Here is a 23,599-nt window from a genome sequence, read left to right as displayed (position 1 = left end):
ATTTCCATTGTGGACCTCTGGGGCTAGGGGGTGGGGTGGATTAGCATAGCATGTATAATAATGCTGTATATACCGTATACATATATATAGAAGACAGTATATATATTTATCCACATCTGTCTGTATATATCTGCATGCAATTCTTTTTACATACTATACTATATTATAGATTATAGATAGATTATCTATATCTGTACATATCCCGGGCCTTACCTACTCTATACCACTGGCCAGTATGACTTACTACCATAGTGTCTTTATACCTATATCACTGTACATATTAATACTACAACTCGGTACATACATCCGATTAGCAGTATTACTCAGTACTACTAATTAACAGCGGAGGAGTGCAAGAATGTGACAATTTGACCATGTGACCGCGGCAACGCGGGAGAGCGGCAGTGCGGAAATAGGCTGTCTATTGCCATTCTCTAAGACAAACGCTAACCTTAACCAGCTCCTTAACAGCGCCTAAACTTAACCGTTCTAACCTTAACCAACTCCGAAACAATGCCTAACCTTAACCTTAACCTTAACCATGCCTAACCTTAACCTTAACCATAGAAAGAATATTGCCATTCTCTAAGACAAACTCTAACCTTAACCAGCTCCTTAACAGCGCCTAAACTTAACCGTTCTAACCTTAACCAACTCCGAAACAATGCCTAACCTTAACCTTAACCTTAACCATGCCTAACCTTAACCGGCGAAAGAATACACGTTAAAAATTTTTTTTATGGGATTCGAACTTGTCAACAACGGACCGCAGGACCGCAGGACCGCTGCGCTGCCAGGTGAGCTGAGCTTCGAATGAAAATCATGGCGGATTAGGGCGGTTACATAATGCCGCAAGCTCTGCGGTTGCCGCGCCTGCCGCGGGGCGTGTCGCAGCCAATCAGGGAAAACGCGGAAGCAACGGCAGCACTGCTCCGCTGTTATTAAGCAATAGGCATACAGTACGGCTCAATACAAAACAAACTGCTAAGAGGATGCAGACCAGAAAAATACTTTTGTCTTGTTTATATCGGGGTCCCCCATTTTCAATTCATCATGACATTTATGACATACACGACAAACAGATATACAGGACTGTGTAGTAAAAAGAGATCATAAAAAATATATACAACATCCGAAGGGGAAGAAACTGTCCATTGGTGGGGGGGGGGGGGGGGGATTTGGACATTTACAGGGGCCAGTTTCTAATTGCAGCCACCCGTAGGTGCTCTTTGAGAGCGGTTTTAAACGAGGGTAGGGATTAACATTCCTTCACGGTTTTTGGTAGGGCGTTCCACATTATTGTTGCATAATTGCGAAACATGTTTCGTCCCTTGTTTGAGCCCAATCTGGGTTGAACAGATTCGTCTGGCTGACGAATGCTTTACCTAATGCTCCAGCATGCACGGGAACAGAGAGAACAGCTGGCTCCCTTACAGGAGAGTAACTCTATTCTACGCTTGCAGGAAGCCATGAAAATAAAGTAAAAAAAATTATATTAAATTATGTCTGAAAAAAAAAGATATCTGTGAATGAAAGTTCAGTGTTAGACTAAGTCCCCAAGATACAACACAGAACGGCACAGGAAGTCCTTCATTCCGACAGCCATCAGACTTTATAACGCATCACTGTGCCTCACTGCATCACTGAGCACAGAGTGACAGTACAACTCTTTGAAATCTTCCTGGACTTTTACTTTTAAATCGACATTTTACAATTTTACACTTATTACTGTACATTTTACTGTATATTTTTGCCTGTATATTTTACAATGTATATATACATATCTCAGAATGTATATCCCTGACTGCTCTCGATGAGCAGGTCGGCACCTTGCATGGTTGCCTCTCCCGTCGGTGTGTGAATGTGGGAGTGAATGGGTAAAAATGTGAGGAACAAATTGTAAAGCGCTTTGGATAAAAGCGCTATATAAATGCACCATTTACCATTTATATAAATGCACCATTTACATGACCTTCAGGAGATGGGGAAGCAGAGAATACGAGGTCACACAGGCATCTAGGAAGCAACTGCTTCAATAAATCAACTGAGGTCAGAGGTCAGACGTGGCATGACCTGAGTCCTAGAACTGTTACCATGACAGTGGTGTATATATACAGGAGACCCGTAGCTAGATGAATCCTGGATGATCAACATAAATTTAGATCCATTGATTGATTGATTGAAAACTTTATTAACAGATTAACAGATCATCTGGCTCATGAGGCTATTATAATTTAAAACAAAAAAAAATAAGCACTAATTAACTAACTGTTAATCATTACTGTTTTAATATTGTTTCCTCTTTTAATTGAACTAACCCTTGAACCCTGGTAACAATTATCACACAATAGCCCTCTTTGCGGACGACGTCATTTTGTTCCTAAAAAACCTAGACACGTCTATACCTGCACTGCTTGATATGATTGGTCAGTTCGGTAGTATCTCCGGATATAAACTGAATGCCTCAAAATCATCACTTATGCTGCTTAATGATAACGAGAGACAATCCGCTGACCAACAAACATTTCCTTTCAAGCTCTCGAACAGTTTCACATATCTGGGCATCAAAATAATACCACAAATAGAAAATATAGCATCAATAAATTATGAACCTATGATAGACTCAGCATTCAAATCTATAGAGAGGTGGATGTGCTTGCCCATCTCTGTAATAGGGAGGATAAACATATTAAAGATGTCCATATTACCAAAGTTCTTATACCTATTTCAAAACATCCCTTTGGCACCACCCGTAGGAATGTTCGGCACGATTTCGTCTCTCATTTCAAAATGTATATGGCGTAAGAACTGTCCTAGTGTCCGCCTGTCTCTGTTGTACCTTCCATTTGATGCAGGGGGAAGTGTGTCCCTAACCTTCATTGGTATTATCTGGCTGCATAATTGAGAACTGTAATGTTTTATTTTTCTAAGGGAGACCCTTCATCATGGATGGAAGTGGAAGCATGCTCAGTGCAACTACCACTACATTTATACATGTATTCAGCTGAGCCAAAATACTTAAGGAAACATATACTACACACCCCATAGTGCTTAACATGATCAATGTATGGTACGAGGTAAAGACATGTCGCAATTCAGCCCAATTTGGGGAAACGTGTCATTTAAACCAGGCAAACTGGATGCTGGATTCAAACTATGGACAAAAGAAGGAATAAGTAAAATATCTGACCTTTACAAAGAGGGGGTCTTGATGTCTTTTGAGGAACTATCAATAAAATACAGCATCCCAAGGAAGCACTTTTTAAAATACTTGCAATTGAGAAGTTTTCGAGAACTCCTTATTATAGCCAACTCGCACATCTATGGATTGGGCCAAATCTCCTCTTTCAAATGGCAGAGTTCAATTTGGACAAGGCGTGCAGGAAGAACCGTGAATGAAATCTACTGTACAGTTCCATTCTTATAATGGATATGGCTCTGCCATTTTGGATCGGATTGCAACGGGATTGTTGCTAAATGTTCACAGAAAGTAGACACACTAACTGTGCTACAATCTATGCCAATAACGTTCAGTTTTGTGATAGAGAATCCAGAGAAATAAGATACGGTACATTTAAAAAAGTCATACAGAAGTAATTTGCTTGCAGGAAGCTGGAATCGGCTGGGAAAGGTATAGTTTTTCGAAATTTCAATGCTCATTGAGAGCTCTGGATGCCCTCTTCTTAATCTGTGATGTTTAGCGAATTCAAAATGGCGGATATTCGCTAAATTATAAACACATTCCATAAATTAAAATCTCACTAATGTAGCATTCTGAATATTCTGCTAAGTATTCAGAAGTGCTGACTAACTGTTACTTTCCCTGTGTGTGTATAAAGTGTGATAAACAGTGTTCCTTTTGATATCTCGCCCGGTCTAATAACGAGGTGAGGTGCTACTCTTCTCCGGCTTCATTATGGATCACTAACATAACATTGAAGCATCTTTCTCCCGTGCTGAAGTGGTCCTATAGTGGGATCAGTTGCAGTTGCCAGCAGGGGGCAGTGGTGGCAGTGGTGGCAGGTGGAGCGGAGGAGAGATGGAAGCAACGAGGAAGAGAGGATTACCTGGGAGCCAGAGCACCAGGAAGCTCTCTTCGGCAGTGAACTCGACCATGAACAGTCGCAACGGGCGTGTGCTCCGGAAGAGCCCCGTTGAAGGAGTGATGTTGAAGAGCCCCGTTGGAAAGCGACGGGTGATAAGAAGTACTTGCTAGTTGACATGTTATCCTAGAAGTACCAGCGATAGTGTGTGAGTAAGCGATACAGAACGAAGGACTAACGTCCATAGTTAACGGGTTATAGTAGTAAGTGTGCGGTGTATTAGCATGCTGCTAACGGCTCCATCTGACTCCAGTAGACTACCGGGCGCGCGACGCTGAAGACCGGTGGTACAGTCAGCCACGTTGCGTTAGTAGTACAACCGATAGCAGGAGGGTGCACTCAGACCCGCAGTTTAGCTGTGTTTAGGGTAGCCAAACAGTATTAGCTCGCGCGCCAGCATCAAACAACAGCCGCAGTGGACGTCTCCCCGACGCCGCAGAGGACGCCTCTTCCCACCAGCAGAGGTCGCCACCACAACACGCTCCTCCAGTTCACCACTTCTGAAACTTCTGAAATTGGTCCCTGATTTAATTGCCCCTGCTATCTGTCATATTATAAATCAATCCTTTAGTGAATGTTTGTATCCGCAACAGTAGAAAACTGCCAAAGTAATACCACTGCCAAAAAATTTGAAATTGCCATTCTCAGGATCTAATAGTCGTCCCATAAGTTTACTGCCAGTTTTAAGTAAACTGATGGAAAGAATAGTAAGTGAACAGATTAAAAGCTACTTTTCTTTGAACACATTGACCACTGATTTTCAACATGCATATCGTGAAGGACATTCAACAGCGACTGCATTAACCCAAATGACGGATGATTGGCTGAAAGAGAGATAAAAAGAAAATGGTTGGAGCTGTCTTGCTTGATTTTACTGCAGCATTCGACATCATAGATCACAAATTCTTACTTAAAAAACTTGAATGTTACGGTTTCTCCTCATCTGCACCAGACCACGTGAGCGGATCGGCGCGGCCGAGAAATCCGCTCTTCGCTCTTTAAAGCTTGGTCCGCTCCGCTAATCGCTCATGTTGACCCCGCCCCCAAGTCGCTCTCCGCTCGCTCCCCACTCACCTTGAATCGAGCGCTCCCCGCTCCCCGCGCCAGATCGCTCGGCAGTTTTTCTTTTTCTTTTTTGGAGCATGGTGTAAATGAGCTCAAACTACAACAGTCTACACCCCCTGGGCCCCTTAACAATTGTTTGTATTGAGCCGCATTGTAATTGTAGCCATTCTGCAATGTTAAATAACGTTGTTTATCCATTCACTAGTTCTATTAAGCGATGATAGGCTAGCCGAGCCACAATGCTATGGTCGCTGCCATTAACGTTAGCATGTAAGCTAACGTCAACAACAATGGCGTCGATACCTTTTCTAACAGGAGAGTGAGTGTGGGCGTCATAGATATCTATGGTGGGCGTCTCTACAGTGACGAAGCCTGAACCCTTCTCATTGGTTGAAAATGGCCTTCATGTTTGTACATCGCCATCTGTTGCTTTGACATTGTACTGCATGTATATATTACATCAACAGTGTTAAACCACTGTGAGCGGCCTGGAGTGGATTGGAGCGGAGGAGAACTCTCGCTCCGGACGTCGCGCCGACTCATTTTAAAACCCACTCCTCGCTCACGTCAAAACCGGCCGCTCCGCGCCCCGCGCCGCTCACGCTCCGATCCGCTCACATGCACTGATCTGCACTATCTTGGATGCAAACTTATTTAGCAAACCGGAAACAAATAGTTTTTTTTAATGGGAGTTACTCAGAAGTTAAAACAGTAAGGTGTGGAGTACCCCAAGGAAGTTGCCTTGGGCCTTTTCTCTACACCATATTTACAAATGACATGCCTCTTGTCCTAAATAAGTCCTATATTTCTATGTATGCGGATGATTCAACGATTTACACATCAGCCTCAACAGCCAATGAATTAAATACGGTCCTAAAGGCAGAGTTGCAATCAGTGATGGAATGGATAAAGAATAACAAACTAGTTCTAAACATATCAGAGACAAGTAGCATCATTTTCGGTTCAAACCATACTCTAAGAACGAACCCAGTCTTGAAACTTTTGATAAGTGATGTGGTAATTAATCAAGTCCAGGAGACTAAACTCCTAGGGGTAACATTAGACAGTAAATTTTCATGGTCACACCATATAAACAATATAGTAGTGAAAATGGGAAGAGGGATTTCTGTTGTTAAAAGATGTGCTCATTTGTTACCACTAAATTCTATCAAACAGGTAATTCAAGCTCTGGTTTTGTCAAATCTTGACTATTGTCCTGCAGTATGGTCGAATGTAACGACGAATAAACTGAAAAAATTACAAATGGTACAAAACAAAGCAGCACGTATAGCGCTTCGCTGTGAGTACAGAACTAATGTTGCAGCGATGCACAGTTGTTTAACTTGGTTACTTGTCAAACATAAATTACTCTGCTCACTCCTTGTATTCACTAGGAATATTCTTGTTACAAAGATCCCCTCAATTTTATATAACAATTTATCAATAAGTCTCGACAGACACAACCATTCCACCAGACATGCTTCTGCACAAGGTTTTACACTTCCAAAAGTGAGGTCGAATGCAATGAAGCGAACTGTCATGTTCCGTGGTATGCAGGAATGGAACTCTCTTCCCAGACATGTTAAGCAGGAGAATAGTAAATGTCGTTTCAAAATCGTGGTAAAACAACATTTTCAACCAAAGAAATTGACATTCCCTAATAGATAGTGTGAACGTAAATGAAAATGTATGTGTCTGATAAAGAGATATGTATATATGGATGAAAAGGCATGTGTCTGATAGGGATATATTATTAAAATATTGTATAATTGGCTGATATGAACATAGATAATGTATGTAAAAGCTAAATAGTATATTATGCTGTATTGTATTATGAATTAATTATGAGTAGGTATTATTGTATTGTATTATGAATTCATTCATAAGGAGTATAAATTTGTATATTGTATTATGAATTTGATTAGGGTTTTTATTGTTGTTTTAATTGTCTGTATGACATGTAAATGTTATGAGTGTATAAGGGTTTTTATTGTTGTTTTAATTGTCTGTATGACATCTTGACATGTAAATGTTGTGAGTGTATAAGTCTGTAACTGTATTTTATGTGTTATGGACCCCAGGAAGAATAGCCCCAGCACTGCTGTGGCTAATGGGGATCCAAATAAACTTAAACTTAAACTGCCCATGCTGTTCACCCCAGCCCGCTGGCTGCGCTTGCGGGATCGCCCGACGCCATCTTGTCACCTGGACGAGAGGTGATAGGAGTGGGTCCGCCATCTTGGCTAAGTACGAACGGTACCTCGTGTGCCCACAGCAATGTCCATTCAAGCGAACGCTAACGACCAGTGTCTAAGGGGTACCCCAAACAATATAAGCCGGCTTTAGTAGGTTTTATTTGGTAACGTGGGCCCACATTTACTTGGTTTCTTTTGTATTTTTGTATTATTATTATTATTATTATTATTATTATTATTATTATTATTATTATTATTATTATTATTATTATTATTATTATTATTATTATTATTTGAATTCCCAATGAATGAATGAATGAAAACTTTATTTAACAGATTGCAGAATGGGTACAATACAGTACGGCTCAATACATACAATTGTTAAGGGGATGCAGACCTGAGAAAGACGTTTGTCTTGTTTCCATCAGGGTCCCCCATTTTCAATTCATATAGACATTTATGACATACACAACATACATGACATTTATGGCATAGGGACATATAGGTATTTAGTACTGATACATTTGTGACATAACGGTATTCAAATATACAGTACTGTTACCCCTAGATCCTGACAGAGTATATACATATGATGGGGAGGGGACTGTACATTAGGAGGGGGTGGGTGGGTGGGAGGGAAATATACATACGGCGGGGAGGGAATATATACATGCGGTGGTGAGGAGACTGTCTATTAGGAGGTGGTGGGGGTTTTGGGCATTTACGGTGGCCAGTTTCGAATTGCAGCCTCCCGTAGGTGCTCTTTAAGAGCGGTTTTGAATGTGGGCAGGGATTCACATTCCTTTACAGCTTTGGGTAGGGCGTTCCACATTGTTGTGGCATAATTGCGAAACGTGTTTAGTCCCTTGTTTGAGCCGAATCTGGGTTTAACATGATTTGTTGAGCTTCCTCTGGTGTAGTGGTTTGGTACCATGAGGTGCACGCATAGTCATAGTACCCTTGAATGAGTGCTCCTGCCAGAGTCTTCAGGGTATTCTTGTTTACCAGAGAGGAGATCCGGTACAAGAATCTAGTTCGTTGGTTGACTTTTTTTATTACATTGGATGCCATTTTGTCACAGGAAAGATTTGCCTCTAGGATGGAACCCAGGTAGGTAATTTCGTCTTTCCTTGTGACAATATTGTCACCCGTAACTGAGAATCCGTCGGTCTTGCTGAGTTTGTTATTTGAACCGAAGAGAATGGACTCTGTTTTGCCCATGTGTAATGATAGTTTGTTATCAGCGAGCCATATGCAGATTTTGCATATCATCTACTTTGTGCCTGGGTCTCCCCTAATCTAAGCGGGGTTATTATTAATGTATTGAGCACGCGGTGCCTATGATGGGAATAGTGTTCCCCTACATTACCAGTGAGAGCACCCGGTGCCGTTTATGAATATGTGCTATCTGAATAATCTGAAGTACAACTTGTAACTGATAAACTGACCAGGCTTCATATAAAGTAGACAGAATTGGGAGCACTGTGTGTGTGTCTGTTTCCTCCATATATGCTAACCTAACCCCTGGGTAAATACTTGTGACTGGTATAACTATTTAACCCTTCCACCCCATTCGCAGCACATTAATTAAAGGGTCTATACAGGTGGTCAAGGAAAAGTATTGCTTAAAGGGAAGCCCAATAACACTATTGAACTGACAGTCACCGGGTGTGGGAGGGCTGTCGGAGGTACTGGGGGAAGTGAGAGTGTGTGGGGAGCTACTGCTGACCGCCTTGGAAGGCGAGGGAGACCAGAGTACCATCCCCCAGGTTAGTAAATCCTGGGCCCCATCCACTCCTGCTGCACGCCCTCCAGAACGACGTTCCGGGCCAAAGACAGGGGTACATATAGATCCAATTCTATAGTATCCTGCTACCAGGTGGCTGTGTACTACTACTCCCATAAGCAGGGATAATCCACCCTTCTACACTAATAACACTTTACCCTATTGGTAAACAAACGTATTGTTGAAAATATACACTATGACTGCTGTCTTGACAGGATTATGGTCTTTACTCTTCGATACATTTGGAGAAAAAAAATTCAACATTATGTACAGTCTAGAGAGATTGATTTATGATGTAATGTCATTTTGGGACCGGTACCAGACCCATCGGGCTTAAGAGGCTAAGGACTTAATAAAGGACCTAATTTGGTCCCTAAAAGGTCCCTTGTTTATACTTTGTCCACAATATCCTGCATGTTGCATTTCCTTTAACAAAACAGTAATATAATTCTTCCTCATATCTGAAATGAAATACATGACCGCTATGGTTATCAAAAATACAATATGTTACATTGCACAACACAAGGCATGATAGATAGTTTTTTTTTATATACTTTATTTATAGGTTTTCAGTTTATAACACAAAAAAGAGACAATTACAGTATACAGTATACATTATTTAATAATTATTTACTTTTATTTTTAAATAAAATGGCATGTCATATTTATAGAAATATGTATTTGTAGAAATATATAATTATAGTAGGCCTATCCCTGAATGTTTAAAAAAAATAACACTGAATAAACAAGGCAGGCCCTGTGGCTCCATTATCTCTTGTCTCCATCTATCTGGATGATGCTCTACCGTCTTGGAGAATAGCTAAATCCCCGATGTGGTCTAGTTGGTGGAAATCACACGTTTCCACCACCATGCTTCCTTTCACATTCCATTACCTTATCAAAAACAATCTCTGACTCACTCAAATATATCTGTCACGCACAGAATGGATTTGACAGAAGCCAAATGATTACAGCAGTGGAGAAAAGGCTGTCACGGTCATTTGAGCAGTAATTGTCCTGCCTCATGTACAGATAATGACTATCCCTCCATCTACACGAGGCTACAGAAGGGTGGACGACAGCTGATCCGTCACCCATGTCGTCCCCGGACTCAAGCTCCTTACGCTGCTGGACTCCTCGGAACTCATGGTGCTGTAGCCCACGGCCTCCACGTGCTTCCTCCTCTGGATGCGGTGCAGCAGGATCCGGTAGGCCCCGGTGATGGGGGTCCTCAGGCCCGGATACTTGTTGCTGAGGAGGTGGATGTCGGCGATGCCCAGCTCCTCCAGCGCCGCCTTGACGTCCAGCTCATCGGAGCTGAGGGCGCAGTCGCAAGGCTCGGCCAGGTGGCCGGGCATGAGCTGGGAGGCTGGGTAAGCCTGGAGATACTCCACGCCTTTCAGCCAATCACTGGCCATGATCTTCGTCACGCTGTGACGACTGGCCGGCTGGAACCTGAGGACGCTCTTCAGGACCTGCCGGCAGGGCTCGGACACGTGGGCGGGGATGGAATAGGAGCCGTGCAGGACGCAGGCTTTGAGCTTCCGCATGTCGGGAGCGGTGAACGGCAGGCTGGCGGTCACCATGAAGTAAAGCAGGATGCCCAGAGACCAGATGTCGGCGTAGTGACCGACGAAACTCTTGTCCTTGAACAACTCAGGCGCCGCGTACTGAGGAGAGCCGCAGAAGGTGGTGAGGACGTCCCCCGGGCGGCAGACGGCGCTGAAACCGAAGTCGCCCACTTTGATGCAGCGGGTGGTCGTGTAGAAGACGTTGGCTGCCTTCAGGTCTCTGTGGACGATGTTCTTATCGTGCTGGAAAGACAGAGAAGAGATACGAGACAGTATTACTTCACCAGATAATAGGACTGAAATACATAAGGGAGACCTTCCATCAATGATCCTGCACTGCAGGAGTATGATAACTACATCTTTGACCAAACCGTTTGAAAATCGGTTGACATTTTTGCAAGCTATGGTTATTTTATTACTCCAGTTTTAGCAGCGTTGCATTGGCTCCCTGTATCTTTTAGAATTGATTTTAAAGTCCTTCTACTTGTTTTTAAAGCTCTTAAAGGGGAACTCCAACATTTTGGGAAATTAGCTTATTTAACATCTTCCCTGGAGTTAGACAAGAAGATACATACCTTTTTTGTCTCTGTGCGTGCATTTTAGCTTTGGGAATAGACGCTCCGTTAGCATAGCTTAGCTTCATCACTGGAAGTGAGTAGGGGCCGGAGCCTTACAGTGCCTTACAGTGTATTGCAAGGTCTGACATTGACCAAACTTGATATGCATGACCTTGGTGGGCTCTAGGTCAACTCCTGAAAAGGGGGTCAATGTCAGACCTTGCAATCAAAAGTTAGGGGGCACACTGAAATTATGGCAAGGGTTATTAGCCCCCTAACTTTTGATTGCAAAGTCTGACATTGACCCCCTTTTCAGGAGTTGACCTAGAGCCCACCAAGGTCATGCATATCAAGTTTGGTCAATGTCAGACCTTGCAATACACTGTAAGGCACTGTAAGGCTCCGGCCCCTACTCACTTCCAGTGATGAAGCTAAGCTATGCTAACGGAGCGTCTATTCCCAAAGCTAAAATGCACGCACAGAGACAAAAAAGTTATGTATCTTCTTGTCTAACTCCAGGGAAGATGTTAAATAAGCTAATTTCCCAAAATGTTGGAGTTTTCCTTTAACAATTTAGCACCCTCGTACATTTCCGATCTCCTGTCCTTTTATGTCCCCTCCCTCACGAGCCCTAAGGTCCTCCACAGCTGGTCTTTTAATCGTTCCTGGGGTGCCCCAAAGGAAAATTGGGGCATCTGCTTTTAAATTCTATGCACCACAGCTGTGGAACACAATCCCAAAAAGTATTAGAGAGGCTGGCTCAGTGGACATTTTTAAATGACAGTTGAAAACATACCTTTGTAATATTGCTTTTAATTAGCAACTCTTTTTATATTTTATAATTTTTCTTTAATAATCGATTTTATCCATTTTCTTTACTTGTGATTTTAGACTGTGTGGTTTACTTTATGTTCTTCTTTTAATCTGTTATTATTCATTGTTTTATTTTTATTTTATCTGCATCTTGTATGAAAAGTGCTATATAAATAAAGTTATTATTATTATTATTATTATTATTATTATTATTATTATTATTATTATTATTATTATTATTATTATTATTATTATTATTATTATTATTATTATTATTATTATTATTATTATTATTATTATTATTATTATTATTATTATTATTATTATTATTATTTCAATACATGCACCATAGACATTCATGTTATGAGTGGGCGTGCTGCCTGTGGCAAGATGGCCGCCACGTGGCAATGTCGGTCTCCATTGGCCAGCAGCGTGGGTGAGTCATCTAGCCTTTATATATGTATATGGTTCATACAACATGTATTTCCGACCACACATTTTGATTGGACAGGAGGCATTTCACAAGTGCTTATAAGCCACAATATAGGATCTTGTACAACGTGAGCGGGATGACTTCCTTGTTTATAAACCTTGTTTGCCATTGGTCAACAGTCCATTGTACCCATGTACATGTCAAAATACTTCCCAAAGGTCAGTGAATACCATGATCACAACACCAGAGGGAGCTCCACAAATCATGTTAAACCCAGATTTGGCTCAAACAAGGGACTAAACACGTTTCGCAATTATGCCACATCAATGTGGAACGCCCTACCCAAAGCTGTAAAGGAATGTGAATCACTACCCACTTTCAAAAACACTCTCAAAAAACACCTACGGGAGACTGCAATTCGAAACTGGCCCCTGTAAATGTCCTAACACAACCCCCTCCAATGTACAGTAAATTACCAAGTATGGTCTTGTCAATATTCCAATGTACAGTTTTGTTTGTACAGGTGTACAGTGTCCCCCACCCACCCCTCCTACCCAACCTCCCCTTATTGATAAATTGTTATATAAAATTGAGGGGATCTTTGTAACAAGAATATTCCTAGTGAATACAAGGAGTGAGCAGAGTAATTTATGTTTGACAAGTAACCAAGTTAAACAACTGTGCATCGCTGCAACATTAGTTCTGTACTCACAACCTTTCCCTGTCTCCTCACCTCACCAGCCCCCACCCTTGTGAGAACTTTTCCCTGCCTCCTACTCTTCACCAGCCCCCACCCTTGTGAGAACTTTTCCCTGCCTTCTACTCTCCTTCACCAGCCCCCACCCTTGCGATGATTTACTCTCCTCTACTCTTCACCAGCCCCCACCCTTGGACTTTCTTGTTCAATTACCTTCACGCAGCTGTCATAGTTTATGATTAGCGCCCCAGAGGGCTTTATATACCTGGACCTCCCTTCCAGTCCTGGTCGGGTCGTTCTGTATCTGTGTTCACTCTGTGTTCATGGAGTTCTGTACGTTACCATCCTGTACGTTACCATCACCTGCCGCGTCTCCGGCGTGAGACGATGTGGCAGCCATCACCACCTGTCGCCGTTTGCCTGGAGTGGGACACCGTCTTCGCTCTCTAATTCTCTATGGGAGGTTTTCCAGTGTTCCCACTCCAGACGTCAAGCCGGCGCGTCATCGCTCCCTATTTTCCACGGGAGGATGGCGCCTCTTCCCCCCGGCCTCCGCTGTCAGGCCCCTGTCTCAAGTCAAGTCAAGTCAAGTCTCCGTGCCCGGCCCCCCCGAGGAGGAGGAAGAGGATCTCCGTGCCTGGAGTGGGACACCGCCTTCGCTCTCTAATTCTCTACGGGAGGTTGCCAGTGTTCCCACTCCAGACATCAAGCCGGCGCGTCATCGCTCCCTATTTCCACGGGAGGATGGCGCCTCTTCCCCCCGGCCTCCGCTGTCGGGCCCCTGTCTCCGTACCAGGCCTCCGCCGTCGGGCCCCTGTCCCCGTGACAGGCCTCCGCCGTCGGGCCCCTGTCTCCGTGCCCGGCCCCCCCGCTGTCGGGCCCCTGTCTCCGTACCAGGCCCCCGCCGTCGGGCCCCTGTCCCCTTGCCAGGCCTCCGCCGTCGGAACCCTGTCCTCATTCCTGTAAGCAGCCCTGGCCCGTAGCCCTGGCCCTTAGCCTTTGTCCCTGACACTTAGCCCTGTCCCTTAGCCTGTTCGCCTCTTAAAGGCACAGTGCCGCATTTTCCTTATTTCCTTGACTCTAGTGTTTTGTGTTCTCCCCTGTTCCCCTCTCCAGTGCCCCTGGTCCTGGTCCTTGACATTTAGCCCTGGCCCTGTCCTTTAGCCCTAGTCCCTTAGCCTGTTCGCCTCTTAAAGGCTCAGTGCCGCATTTTCCAGTTTTCCTTGACTCTAGTGTTTTTTGTGTTCTCCCATAAAGGGACTGTTCCGCCTTTTGTTCTATAATAAAGTTTTGCCCTGTTTTGGCTTACTCTCATACCTGTCTTGTGTTGTGCGATTGGGGTCGGTTACAAACCATAACAGCTAACGTTGCTACCTACTGTACCCGGCGCTGCTAACTGGCTAACGTTATGAGAACTAACATTGCTGTCTACTGTACCCGGCACTGCTAACTGGCTAACGTTATGAGAGCTAACGTTGCTACCTACTGTACCCGGATGTGTGTGTTCGGGTGCGGCTTATAGTGCGAAAAGTACGGTATGCGTATGTTTGTGTACAGCACTTTGAGCTGCATGACATGTATGAAAGGTGCTTTATAAATAAATACTTACTTACTTACATCAAACAAGAGGTGGACGCGGGCAAATACTGCGGCATGGTCATGCTGGACCTACAAAAGGCCTTCGACACTGTCAATCACTCCATTCTGATTGACAAGCTAAAAACAATTGGTTTTGATAGTCTATCAGTGAGCTGGATGCAATCCTACCTGGAGGGAAGAGAACAGATGGTGGAGGTAAACGGTACCCTATCCCCCCCCCCCTCCCAGTGAGCTGTGGTGTTCCACAAGGAAGCATACTAGGACCGCTACTGTTCCTAATTTATGCAAATCACCCCTGCCCACTTTGACAACCTAGGATGGCTTAGAGTAGACGACAGAGTACAGCAACTTGCAATGGGCCTGGTCTACAAGATACACTACACGACTAAGGTACCCGTGTACATGTCAAAATACTTCCCAAAGGTCAGTGAATACCACGATCACAACACCAGAGGGAGCTCCACAAATCATGTTAAACCCAGATTTGGCTCAAACAAGGGACTAAACACGTTTCGCAATTATGCCACATCAATGTGGAACGCCCTACCCAAAGCTGTAAAGGAATGTGAATCACTACCCACTTTCAAAACCACTCTCAAAGAGCACCTACGGGAGACTGCAATTCGAAACTGGCCCCTGTAAATGTCCTAATGCAACCCCCTCCAATGTACAATAAATGTCCTATTAAACCCAATAATACACAAGACCCTCTTCTTGGGACCAAGTAAGGTTTAGTCGATAATCCTATGTACAGTTACCCCCCCTCCCCACCCCGCCTACCCGAAAGTCTTTCTCTGGTCTGCATCCCCTTAACAATTGTGTGTATTGAGCCGTACTGTATTGTACCCATTCTGCAATCTGTTAATAAAATGTTCAATCAATCAATCACTGTACTCTGACTCACCATGTGTTCGACTGCAGACAGGACCTGGGCAAAGATGAGCTTGCTCTCCAGGTCCGACAGGCGCCCCCGGGTGGTGACTAGGGAGTACAGGTCTCCTCCGCTGGCGTACTCCATCACCAGGTAGCGCCTCTTGGGGGTCTCCACCACCTCGTACAGGCGCACTATGTTGGGGTGGGACAGCTTCTCCATGCAGGAGGCCTCGGAGGCGAAGAGCGCGTGCTTCCCCTGTTGCTTGTCCAGCCGCATCTTGTGTAGGATCTTAACCGCGACTCTCTCTGTTATAATACATGAGGAGACAAGGAGATGCACAGAGTGAGGTGTCATGGTATATGAAGAAGTGTTCACTGGGCTTCATTTTCTTTATATATTTCTTTCTATCTTTCTATCTTTCTTTCTATCTTTTTATCTATCTATCTTTCTTTATGTTTCTTTCTATGTTTCTTTCTTTCTCCCTTCGTTATTCCTTGCTTTAATCAGTCCACATCTGCTCAGTCAGCAGCGTCGTCAGCCTACAGTACAGTGTGTCACACAGGCCACAGGCCGGAGGCTCAAGACAATCTAGCGTCTAATCTAGTTGCTGGATGAGATTAGCCTTGTCCTCTGACATCTGGAACGACCTAGATTGGACTCCACTAGACTGACAAGGCAAGTATGGACGTTGCCATTGACCTCCATAGGCTCCAGTGTCCGCTGTGAGAGGCCATCAGGTCATGATGAACCCCCACCCCCAGGACACATGACCAGTACAGTGATGATGTCAGATGAAGCCTCATCACAGGGCAACACAATGTTTCCCAATTACGTAAACTCATTACATGGACGGAAATGACATAGCGACGAAGCATCTACAGATTAGAATATTCTACGTATTACCATAACTCTGTATGATAGCATGTACAATAGTGCTGTATATACCACATATATATCCATATCTGTCTGACTATACCTGCATATAATCTTTCTATATACCTACTACTTATACAGTGTAGATGATAGCAATGCCTTGTGTTATAGGGGACTGCTACCCTATAATTTCATCGAGCTGTAATTAACACAATAATTAGTCTGGGACCAAAGCAACTGCCTTTGCAGCAGCATTCACTTAATAAAATCCTTGAAATTGATCACATCGGAAAAAATCTACGATGGCCCGCAGATCGCCACATGTAACAAAAGGGTCAAACATCTCACCTTTTGTCAGGTCATGAACGCCCAGCTTGACGTGCGAGAAGTGCCCGGAGCCGATCTCCCCTCTCAGCTCGTAGAAAGCCACCCGACGCCCATGCGCCAGATCGTCCATCGCCCTCTTGGAGTGCGTCAGGTTGTAGATGGCCTCCTTGAACACGCTGCATTGTCTCGTGTTCTGCTCCTCTGTTGTGGTGGACGTCACGTGGTTCCCCTGGTTCTCCTCCACCGTGGTGGACGTCACGTGGTTCCCCTGGTTCTCCTCCACCGTGGTGGACGTCACGTGGTTCCCCTGGTTCTCCTCCACCGTGGTGGACGTCACGTGGTTCCCCCGGTTCTCCTCCACCGTGGTGGACTTCACGTGGTTCCCCCGGTTCTCCTCCACCGTGGTGGACTTCACGTAGTTCCCCCTGTTCTCCGCCACTCCCGTCTCCCTTTTCGCCTTCTCCGTTGGGGGCATCTGCTTGAGGACCTCTCCACGTCCCACCATCGTTTGAGGTTTATTCCCTGGAGCGCGGACAGAGAGAAAAGATCAGAATGGGAAAGCATATTATGCACTTATGGCAGTGTCTATGAAGATATTTTAAGAAGATTACTGGATCAAGGTAAAGTGTGTGTGTGCAAAGCATGAAATAGTACAGTGATATATAGTGATATAGTATAGTGATATAGTATAGTGAAAATAATAGTACACTGTCGCCTCACAGCTAGAAGGTCCAGGGTTCGATTCCCGCTTGGTTGCGGCGTCGCCAGTTACCCAGGTGGGGTATCTCCCAGGCCTTTCTGTGTGGAGTTTGCATGTTCTCCTCCCGTGCTCGGTTTCCCCTCCCAATAAGATAAACCCAATGGAAAAACATGCAGAACAGATCGCTAATGCTGAGTCTCTGGCGAAGACGGACAGGAGCACTTGGATTGGTCCCCGGGCGCGGCCCCCCACCGCAGCCCATGTCTGCTCCTGGCTGCCCTTGGGGGGAAGGACGACGGGATGGGTCAAACGCAGAGAGGACAATTTTATCGGCGACCCAAAAATTGCATGTGTGTGTATAAGGCTGTCAAAGTTAACGCGTTGTTAACGCGTTAACGCACAATTCTGTTACCGCCACTATTTTCTTGGTACTATGTTTGTTTCTGACTCAAAGTGTGAGTGAGTGAGAGAGAGAGAGAGAGAGAGAGAGAGAGAGAGAGAGAGAGAGAGAGAGAGAGAGAGAGAGAGAGAGAGAGAGAGAGAGAGAGAGAGGGGGCGGTGAGTCTGACTCCTCAGCCCTTGTGTGGGTGAATGTAACACGGTCCTAATGTTTTCTTTCCCCTATTATTTCATGCACACTTTATTCATTGTTTTAAATTATTATTTTCTTTTAAGTTATTTTGTGCATCACTCTGTTTTGAATTTGATGCAAATTTGCAATGCATGAGGGTCATCCTTTTGTGTTAAATGGCTGCTGATAAGAGTATTAAAACTTGAAAAATATCTGTTTAAGGTAGATTTAGAAAAGAAAAGAAAAAATGTGATTAATTTGCGATTAATCGCGAGTTATATGGACAATCATGCGATTAATCAGATTAAATATTTTAATCGATTGACAGCACTAGTGTGTATCTGTCTGTGCCGCCGATCGCATGTGTGTCACTGCATGACGACATTGTCAACGTGTGCAATGAATAAAATACTTTTTCAAAGTCCAGTTTAAAATTGTGCGTTCAGTTGATCGGGCCACTCTTTGCAGTCTGCTGCGGTCGTGTGGGGTGCTATTCCCAAACTAGGAGTTGATGTTACCAGTCAGGATGCTCTCTATTGTGCATGAGTAGAAGTTCTTAAGGATCTTCTGACTCACTTTGAATTAGTGATATAGTATAGTGATATAGTATAGTGATATAGTAGTGATATAGTATAGTGATATAGTAGTGATATAGTATAGTGATATAGTATAGTGATATGCCCATACTCACATAGCGGTTTTGCTTTTGGACTCTTCTTGTTGCTCTCCGGCTTGGTGTCGGTAAACATGGTTGGTTAGTTAGTTGGGCCGCTCACCAAAAAATTACTCTCTGCTCTCCTTGGCAGAGTCTGAATTATTGAAGATCTTTCTCGAATGACACTTGCTAAGCTTGACCCTAATGTCTCTTACTATGAGGATATCAATTCTCCCCCTCAGAGCCCAGAGCGCAGTGAGATGGTTCACATGGATTGTATTAGGATATAACTCCTCGAGATGTTCCAGACAGACGAGCCTCCAGCTGTCTGGATGAAGATCCTCCTCTCTCTGTCTTCTGTGGAGAGCTGTGGTGGGACACACTCCTCCTTGGTCTTCCTTGTTTTGTAATTCTGCTGTGCCACTGTATCAAGCCATGGAGCCAAGACAGGGTCTTATAGAGGTCTGTTTGACCCCTAGACAGAGGCCTATCACCTGACCCAGGTAATCCATAACGACATTGACGAGCTTAGCTCTACATTACAATGCACTGATGTTCAACACTGTCAGACGAACAATGCCACTTAGCCATAGCTGCCAGAGATTACTTTGTTGTTCACAATTTGTTAGTTGCTTTTGATAAAAGCATCAGCTAAATGACTAAATGTAAATGTGAATACTGTATCCTCACGTTGGTCTGGAGTCAGAGTCTGGGGGATGGGCTACTGTAAGCATTTGTTTGGATTTTGAAGAAGACCTATTGATATTTATGTCATGTTTCATAATGGATATCAGTAGATTTTAACAATATTCTTGGTTTGAATTATCACCCCACTCAGATTGTTCCATCAAATAATCACCAATAGATAAGTAAAAATTCTGAGTCCTGCCACAATGACATACTTAAAAAACATATATAATATATAAAATAAATAAATACATAAATAAAAAGAAAGAAAGAAAGAAAGAAAGAAAGAAAGAAAGAAAGAAAGAAAGAAAGAAAGAAAGAAAGAAAGAAAGAAAGAAAGAAAGAAAGAAAGAAAGAAAGAAAGAAAGAAAGAAAGAAAGAAAGAAAGAAAGAAAGAAAGAAAGAAAGAAAGAAAGAAAGAAAGAAAGAAAGAAAGAAAGAAAGAAAGAAAGAAAGAAAGAAAGAAAGAAAGAAAGAAAGAAAGAAAGAAAGAAAGAAAAAAATTCGAACTCCAACTAATAACGATACAAATGCGTTCCCCCATCCCCCGGTGTATATAAATAAAACAAAAGTAAAAATATAGGACACAATATACAACACATAATATACAGGACTGCAAGATATGTACAATATAAACAGTAATTAAAATGAGCTTAGTGCAAAAGAAAATTCTAGCAGCAGTAGTAAAATAATAATAATAATAATAGGTTTTGGCAGAAAGCATTGTAAATTAAATGACCAAACATGGTTTGAATAAGTTTAAGTTTATGGTTTTTGCTAATCAAAAAAAGGATGAAAAGGTTTTACTGTCTATAGATGGAATTGATATAGAAAGAGTATTTTAATTTAGATTTGTGGGTGTAATAATGGATGACAATTTGACATGGAAATCTCACATAGTATATGTAAAAACTAAAAATAATATTTCTGTTTGAACAAAGCAAAGTATGTGTTAGTTAGACTACAAGGCAATGCAAATTCTGTATTGTTAACTTATTTTATAATAATTCTCATGTTATTGTAAGTATTGCTTGTTAAATATGTGTAATTGACAGACCATCTATTTATATTGTGTATTTATTGTTTTGAGTAAGGGGCAGGCTAGGAGGTGCTTTTTATTATGAAATGATGCTGTTGTGTTTTTGTGGAGCTATGCATTGCCAAGAATGGAACAAATACCCAAATTGTATTTAACATTAACAATTAACAATAAAAAAGATGGGCGTAATAAGTCATTGTGATAAATGTCAAGAGTGATGCCCATGACCAGGCATGTGCACACATAGAGCCCAAGGGGTGCTTGAGCACCTGCCCTTTTGAGCCTCATAAAAAAGTGCCCTTTAAAAAAATATATATATATATATATATTTTTTTACCGTTACGCATATAGACTGCCCTTCCAACTGAAAAATGTCAGGATAGAATCAAAATATTAGGTAAAGAGAGAGAGATGCCCCATATTCCATTGCAGTTTGCACGGCCTCCTCAGCGTGCCTCTCCGCGGACGTATATATTTTATGCATAGCGTGGGTGGTGATGATGATGATGATAGAAACCGTTGTGGCGCATACAGTTGAATGCTGGTATTACACTCATTGAGGGACACAAAGAAATCAAGACCGATGGGATTTGGGAATCTCAAATACAAATCGGGATTGAAATAAAAAAATGCATTTATATTAAACAATACAGAATATAGGCCTACAGCACTTCTTGGGGTCTGTAGGGTAAGCACTTATTCCCTCCCCCCTGAACATTTATGGAGATGTATGGGCCTTTTAAGTCAGTGATAAAAGTGTCTTTCAAGGATAAGTGAGCTCCTGCACTGATTATTATAGTTCAATATTCAATATTTGATCACCAAAACCCCCAAAAAGCATAAAAAGGGCCCCCCCTCGCCCGAAAAGCGCCCTTAAAAATCCTGTGCATGTCCCTGCCCATGACTGTTCAGACTGAGATCGCATTGCAACATGTATCTGATTTAGGACCACACATGAAAGTGGTCCAAATCAGAATAGAAAAGATCAGATTCCATGTGATTTGTGCTGTTCATACTGTTGTGAAAAAAATCTGATCTGAGTCACATTATGAGCAAAGAAATAAAATTTGGCCCAAGAGACTGTTCCAGGGATATCACTCCAGTCAGGGTACAACCTCTGTAGTAGGTAAAAATAGGCAGTGTAAACAATATAATTATCTCTGAGTAGGGATGTCCGATATTATCGGCCTACCGATATTATCGGCCGATATTGGCATAAAAATGTGATATCGGAAAATATCGGTATCGGTTTTCAAAAAAAAAATTTAAAAAATGATTGATTTTTTTTTACATTTATTTAACCTTTATTTACCCAGGCAAGCAAGTAAGAACAAATTATTATTTTATTTATTGTCAAAGTATGCATAATGTTGTGTTAATTACACAACAAGAGATATGTAATGTTAATTACCTGAAATTATTCAGTTTTTGGGGGGGGGGAAACCCTGCATATATCGGTTGATATCGGTATCAGAAATTAAGAGTTGGACAATATCGGTATATCGGTAAAAAAAAAGCCAATATTGAGCATCCCTAGCTCTGAGTATACGCATATGAGCAAGTAGGCAGTGTAATCAAGGTGCAGATGAGGGTCTGTATCAGTTATATTGTGCATTACAATAAACATGGTTACAATAGACACTAGAATCTAAATATATACTATGAGTAAGTTAGTATACAGTATACACAGGTGCAGTATGCATAAAGTATGTATGGCGTGATATACGTCACGGTCATACGTCATACGTTGTAGTCCGTTTAGGTGGGAGTCAGACACACCCAGGCCTAGAACAGCGCCCTGAGAGAGGGAACTGCGCCCTGAGAGGGAGGTTTGCCCTGAGTGGGAGGTTCGAAGGGTCAAAGTGGGTATCAAACAAAAGGGAAGACTGTCAGGTTTAAAACTGTGGATACCAAACAGAAGGTAAAGACGACTTTGAACTGTTAAACAGTAATCCAGAACTATTTTATTGCACTGTAAAAAACTGTGATTTTATAGTATGTCTGCACTTTATGTGCTCATTTCATCATTCATGTATTTTCTATTTGACTCAAACTGAATCAAAGCATAAACAAGGTGGCCTGTTGGGATGTTAGATCCTAATGTGAAAAACTGTGATTTTACATGTCTGCTCATTTTACCCTTGCTATTATTTTACTTATTTTTACTTTTATCTCCACGCCCCACTATTCGCTGGGTGCATACTCTGACCTTTATCATGTTTTGTAACAGATTACAGAAGTTCAAGAAGCCTATTGGAACGTGAGGTTCTGATATGATTTGATTAATATATCTCCATTATTTTATCCCACTTTATGCTTTGCTCTTGCTGCTTGTTTTACACTGATTTTATGTCTTATTTCTTACTGATGTAAAGCAATTTGTATGAAAGTATGAAAGGTGCTATACAAATAAAGTTATTATTATTATTATTATTATTATTATTATTATTATTATTATTATTATTATTATTATTATTATTATTATTATTATTATTATTATTATTATTATTATTATTCCTAGTAGACAGTTATGCACAGTCAAGTATTCAACAATACTTGACTCATGGTGCAGATTGTAATCCTATCAAAAGTGACACCAATACAGTCATGTTAGCATGATGATTATGAGCAGGTTAATGGGTCAGGGTTCATTGACTGGAAGGACAGGACACTTGAGCTCTATCAAAGAGGCAATGTCTCCTTTGGGAAATTATCATTCCTGCTGAAGTTATTGCCCCCCCCCCCCCCACAAGGCTACACTAGAAGAAAATAAAAAGAGGTTAAATACTATTGTAAATCAATCTAGACTATGAAATTATGAATATTTTCCCTTAAAGAGGCACACCACCAAAAAACAATGCTGATTTATTGTGTACATAATCTCACACACGTCCACAACTCTAAACAATTTTGCACACGACTGAAAATATTCAAAGTTAAAAGATTTTGTATGTGTAATATATGTACTTATTTTTAATACATACACCTTGTACATTTCCGTCAATATATTACCTATGGCTGTAACATAACGTACAATATGTAGCTTTTTCCTGT

General features: G+C 42.3%; 1 protein-coding gene across 1 annotated transcript; it reads right to left on the bottom strand.

The window, feature by feature from the left end:
* Window positions 1-10,210: 10,210 nt before the first annotated feature.
* Window positions 10,211-18,913, bottom strand: LOC311239296 (serine/threonine-protein kinase NIM1-like; the record flags this gene model as incomplete). Its single annotated transcript, XM_084327603.1, has 4 exons — window positions 10,211-10,963; window positions 15,724-15,998; window positions 16,915-17,415; window positions 18,856-18,913. The coding sequence occupies 4 exons, from the start codon at window positions 18,911-18,913 to the stop codon at window positions 10,211-10,213; spliced, it is 1,587 nt and encodes a 528-aa protein (XP_084183729.1).
* Between the last annotated feature and the right edge of the window lie 4,686 nt (window positions 18,914-23,599).

This window comes from Notolepis coatsorum, assembly GCF_963971535.1.
Source record: "Notolepis coatsorum genome assembly, chromosome: 13".
Lineage (NCBI taxonomy): Eukaryota > Metazoa > Chordata > Actinopteri > Aulopiformes > Paralepididae > Notolepis > Notolepis coatsorum.
This window is presented reverse-complemented; position numbering and strand designations above follow the sequence as displayed.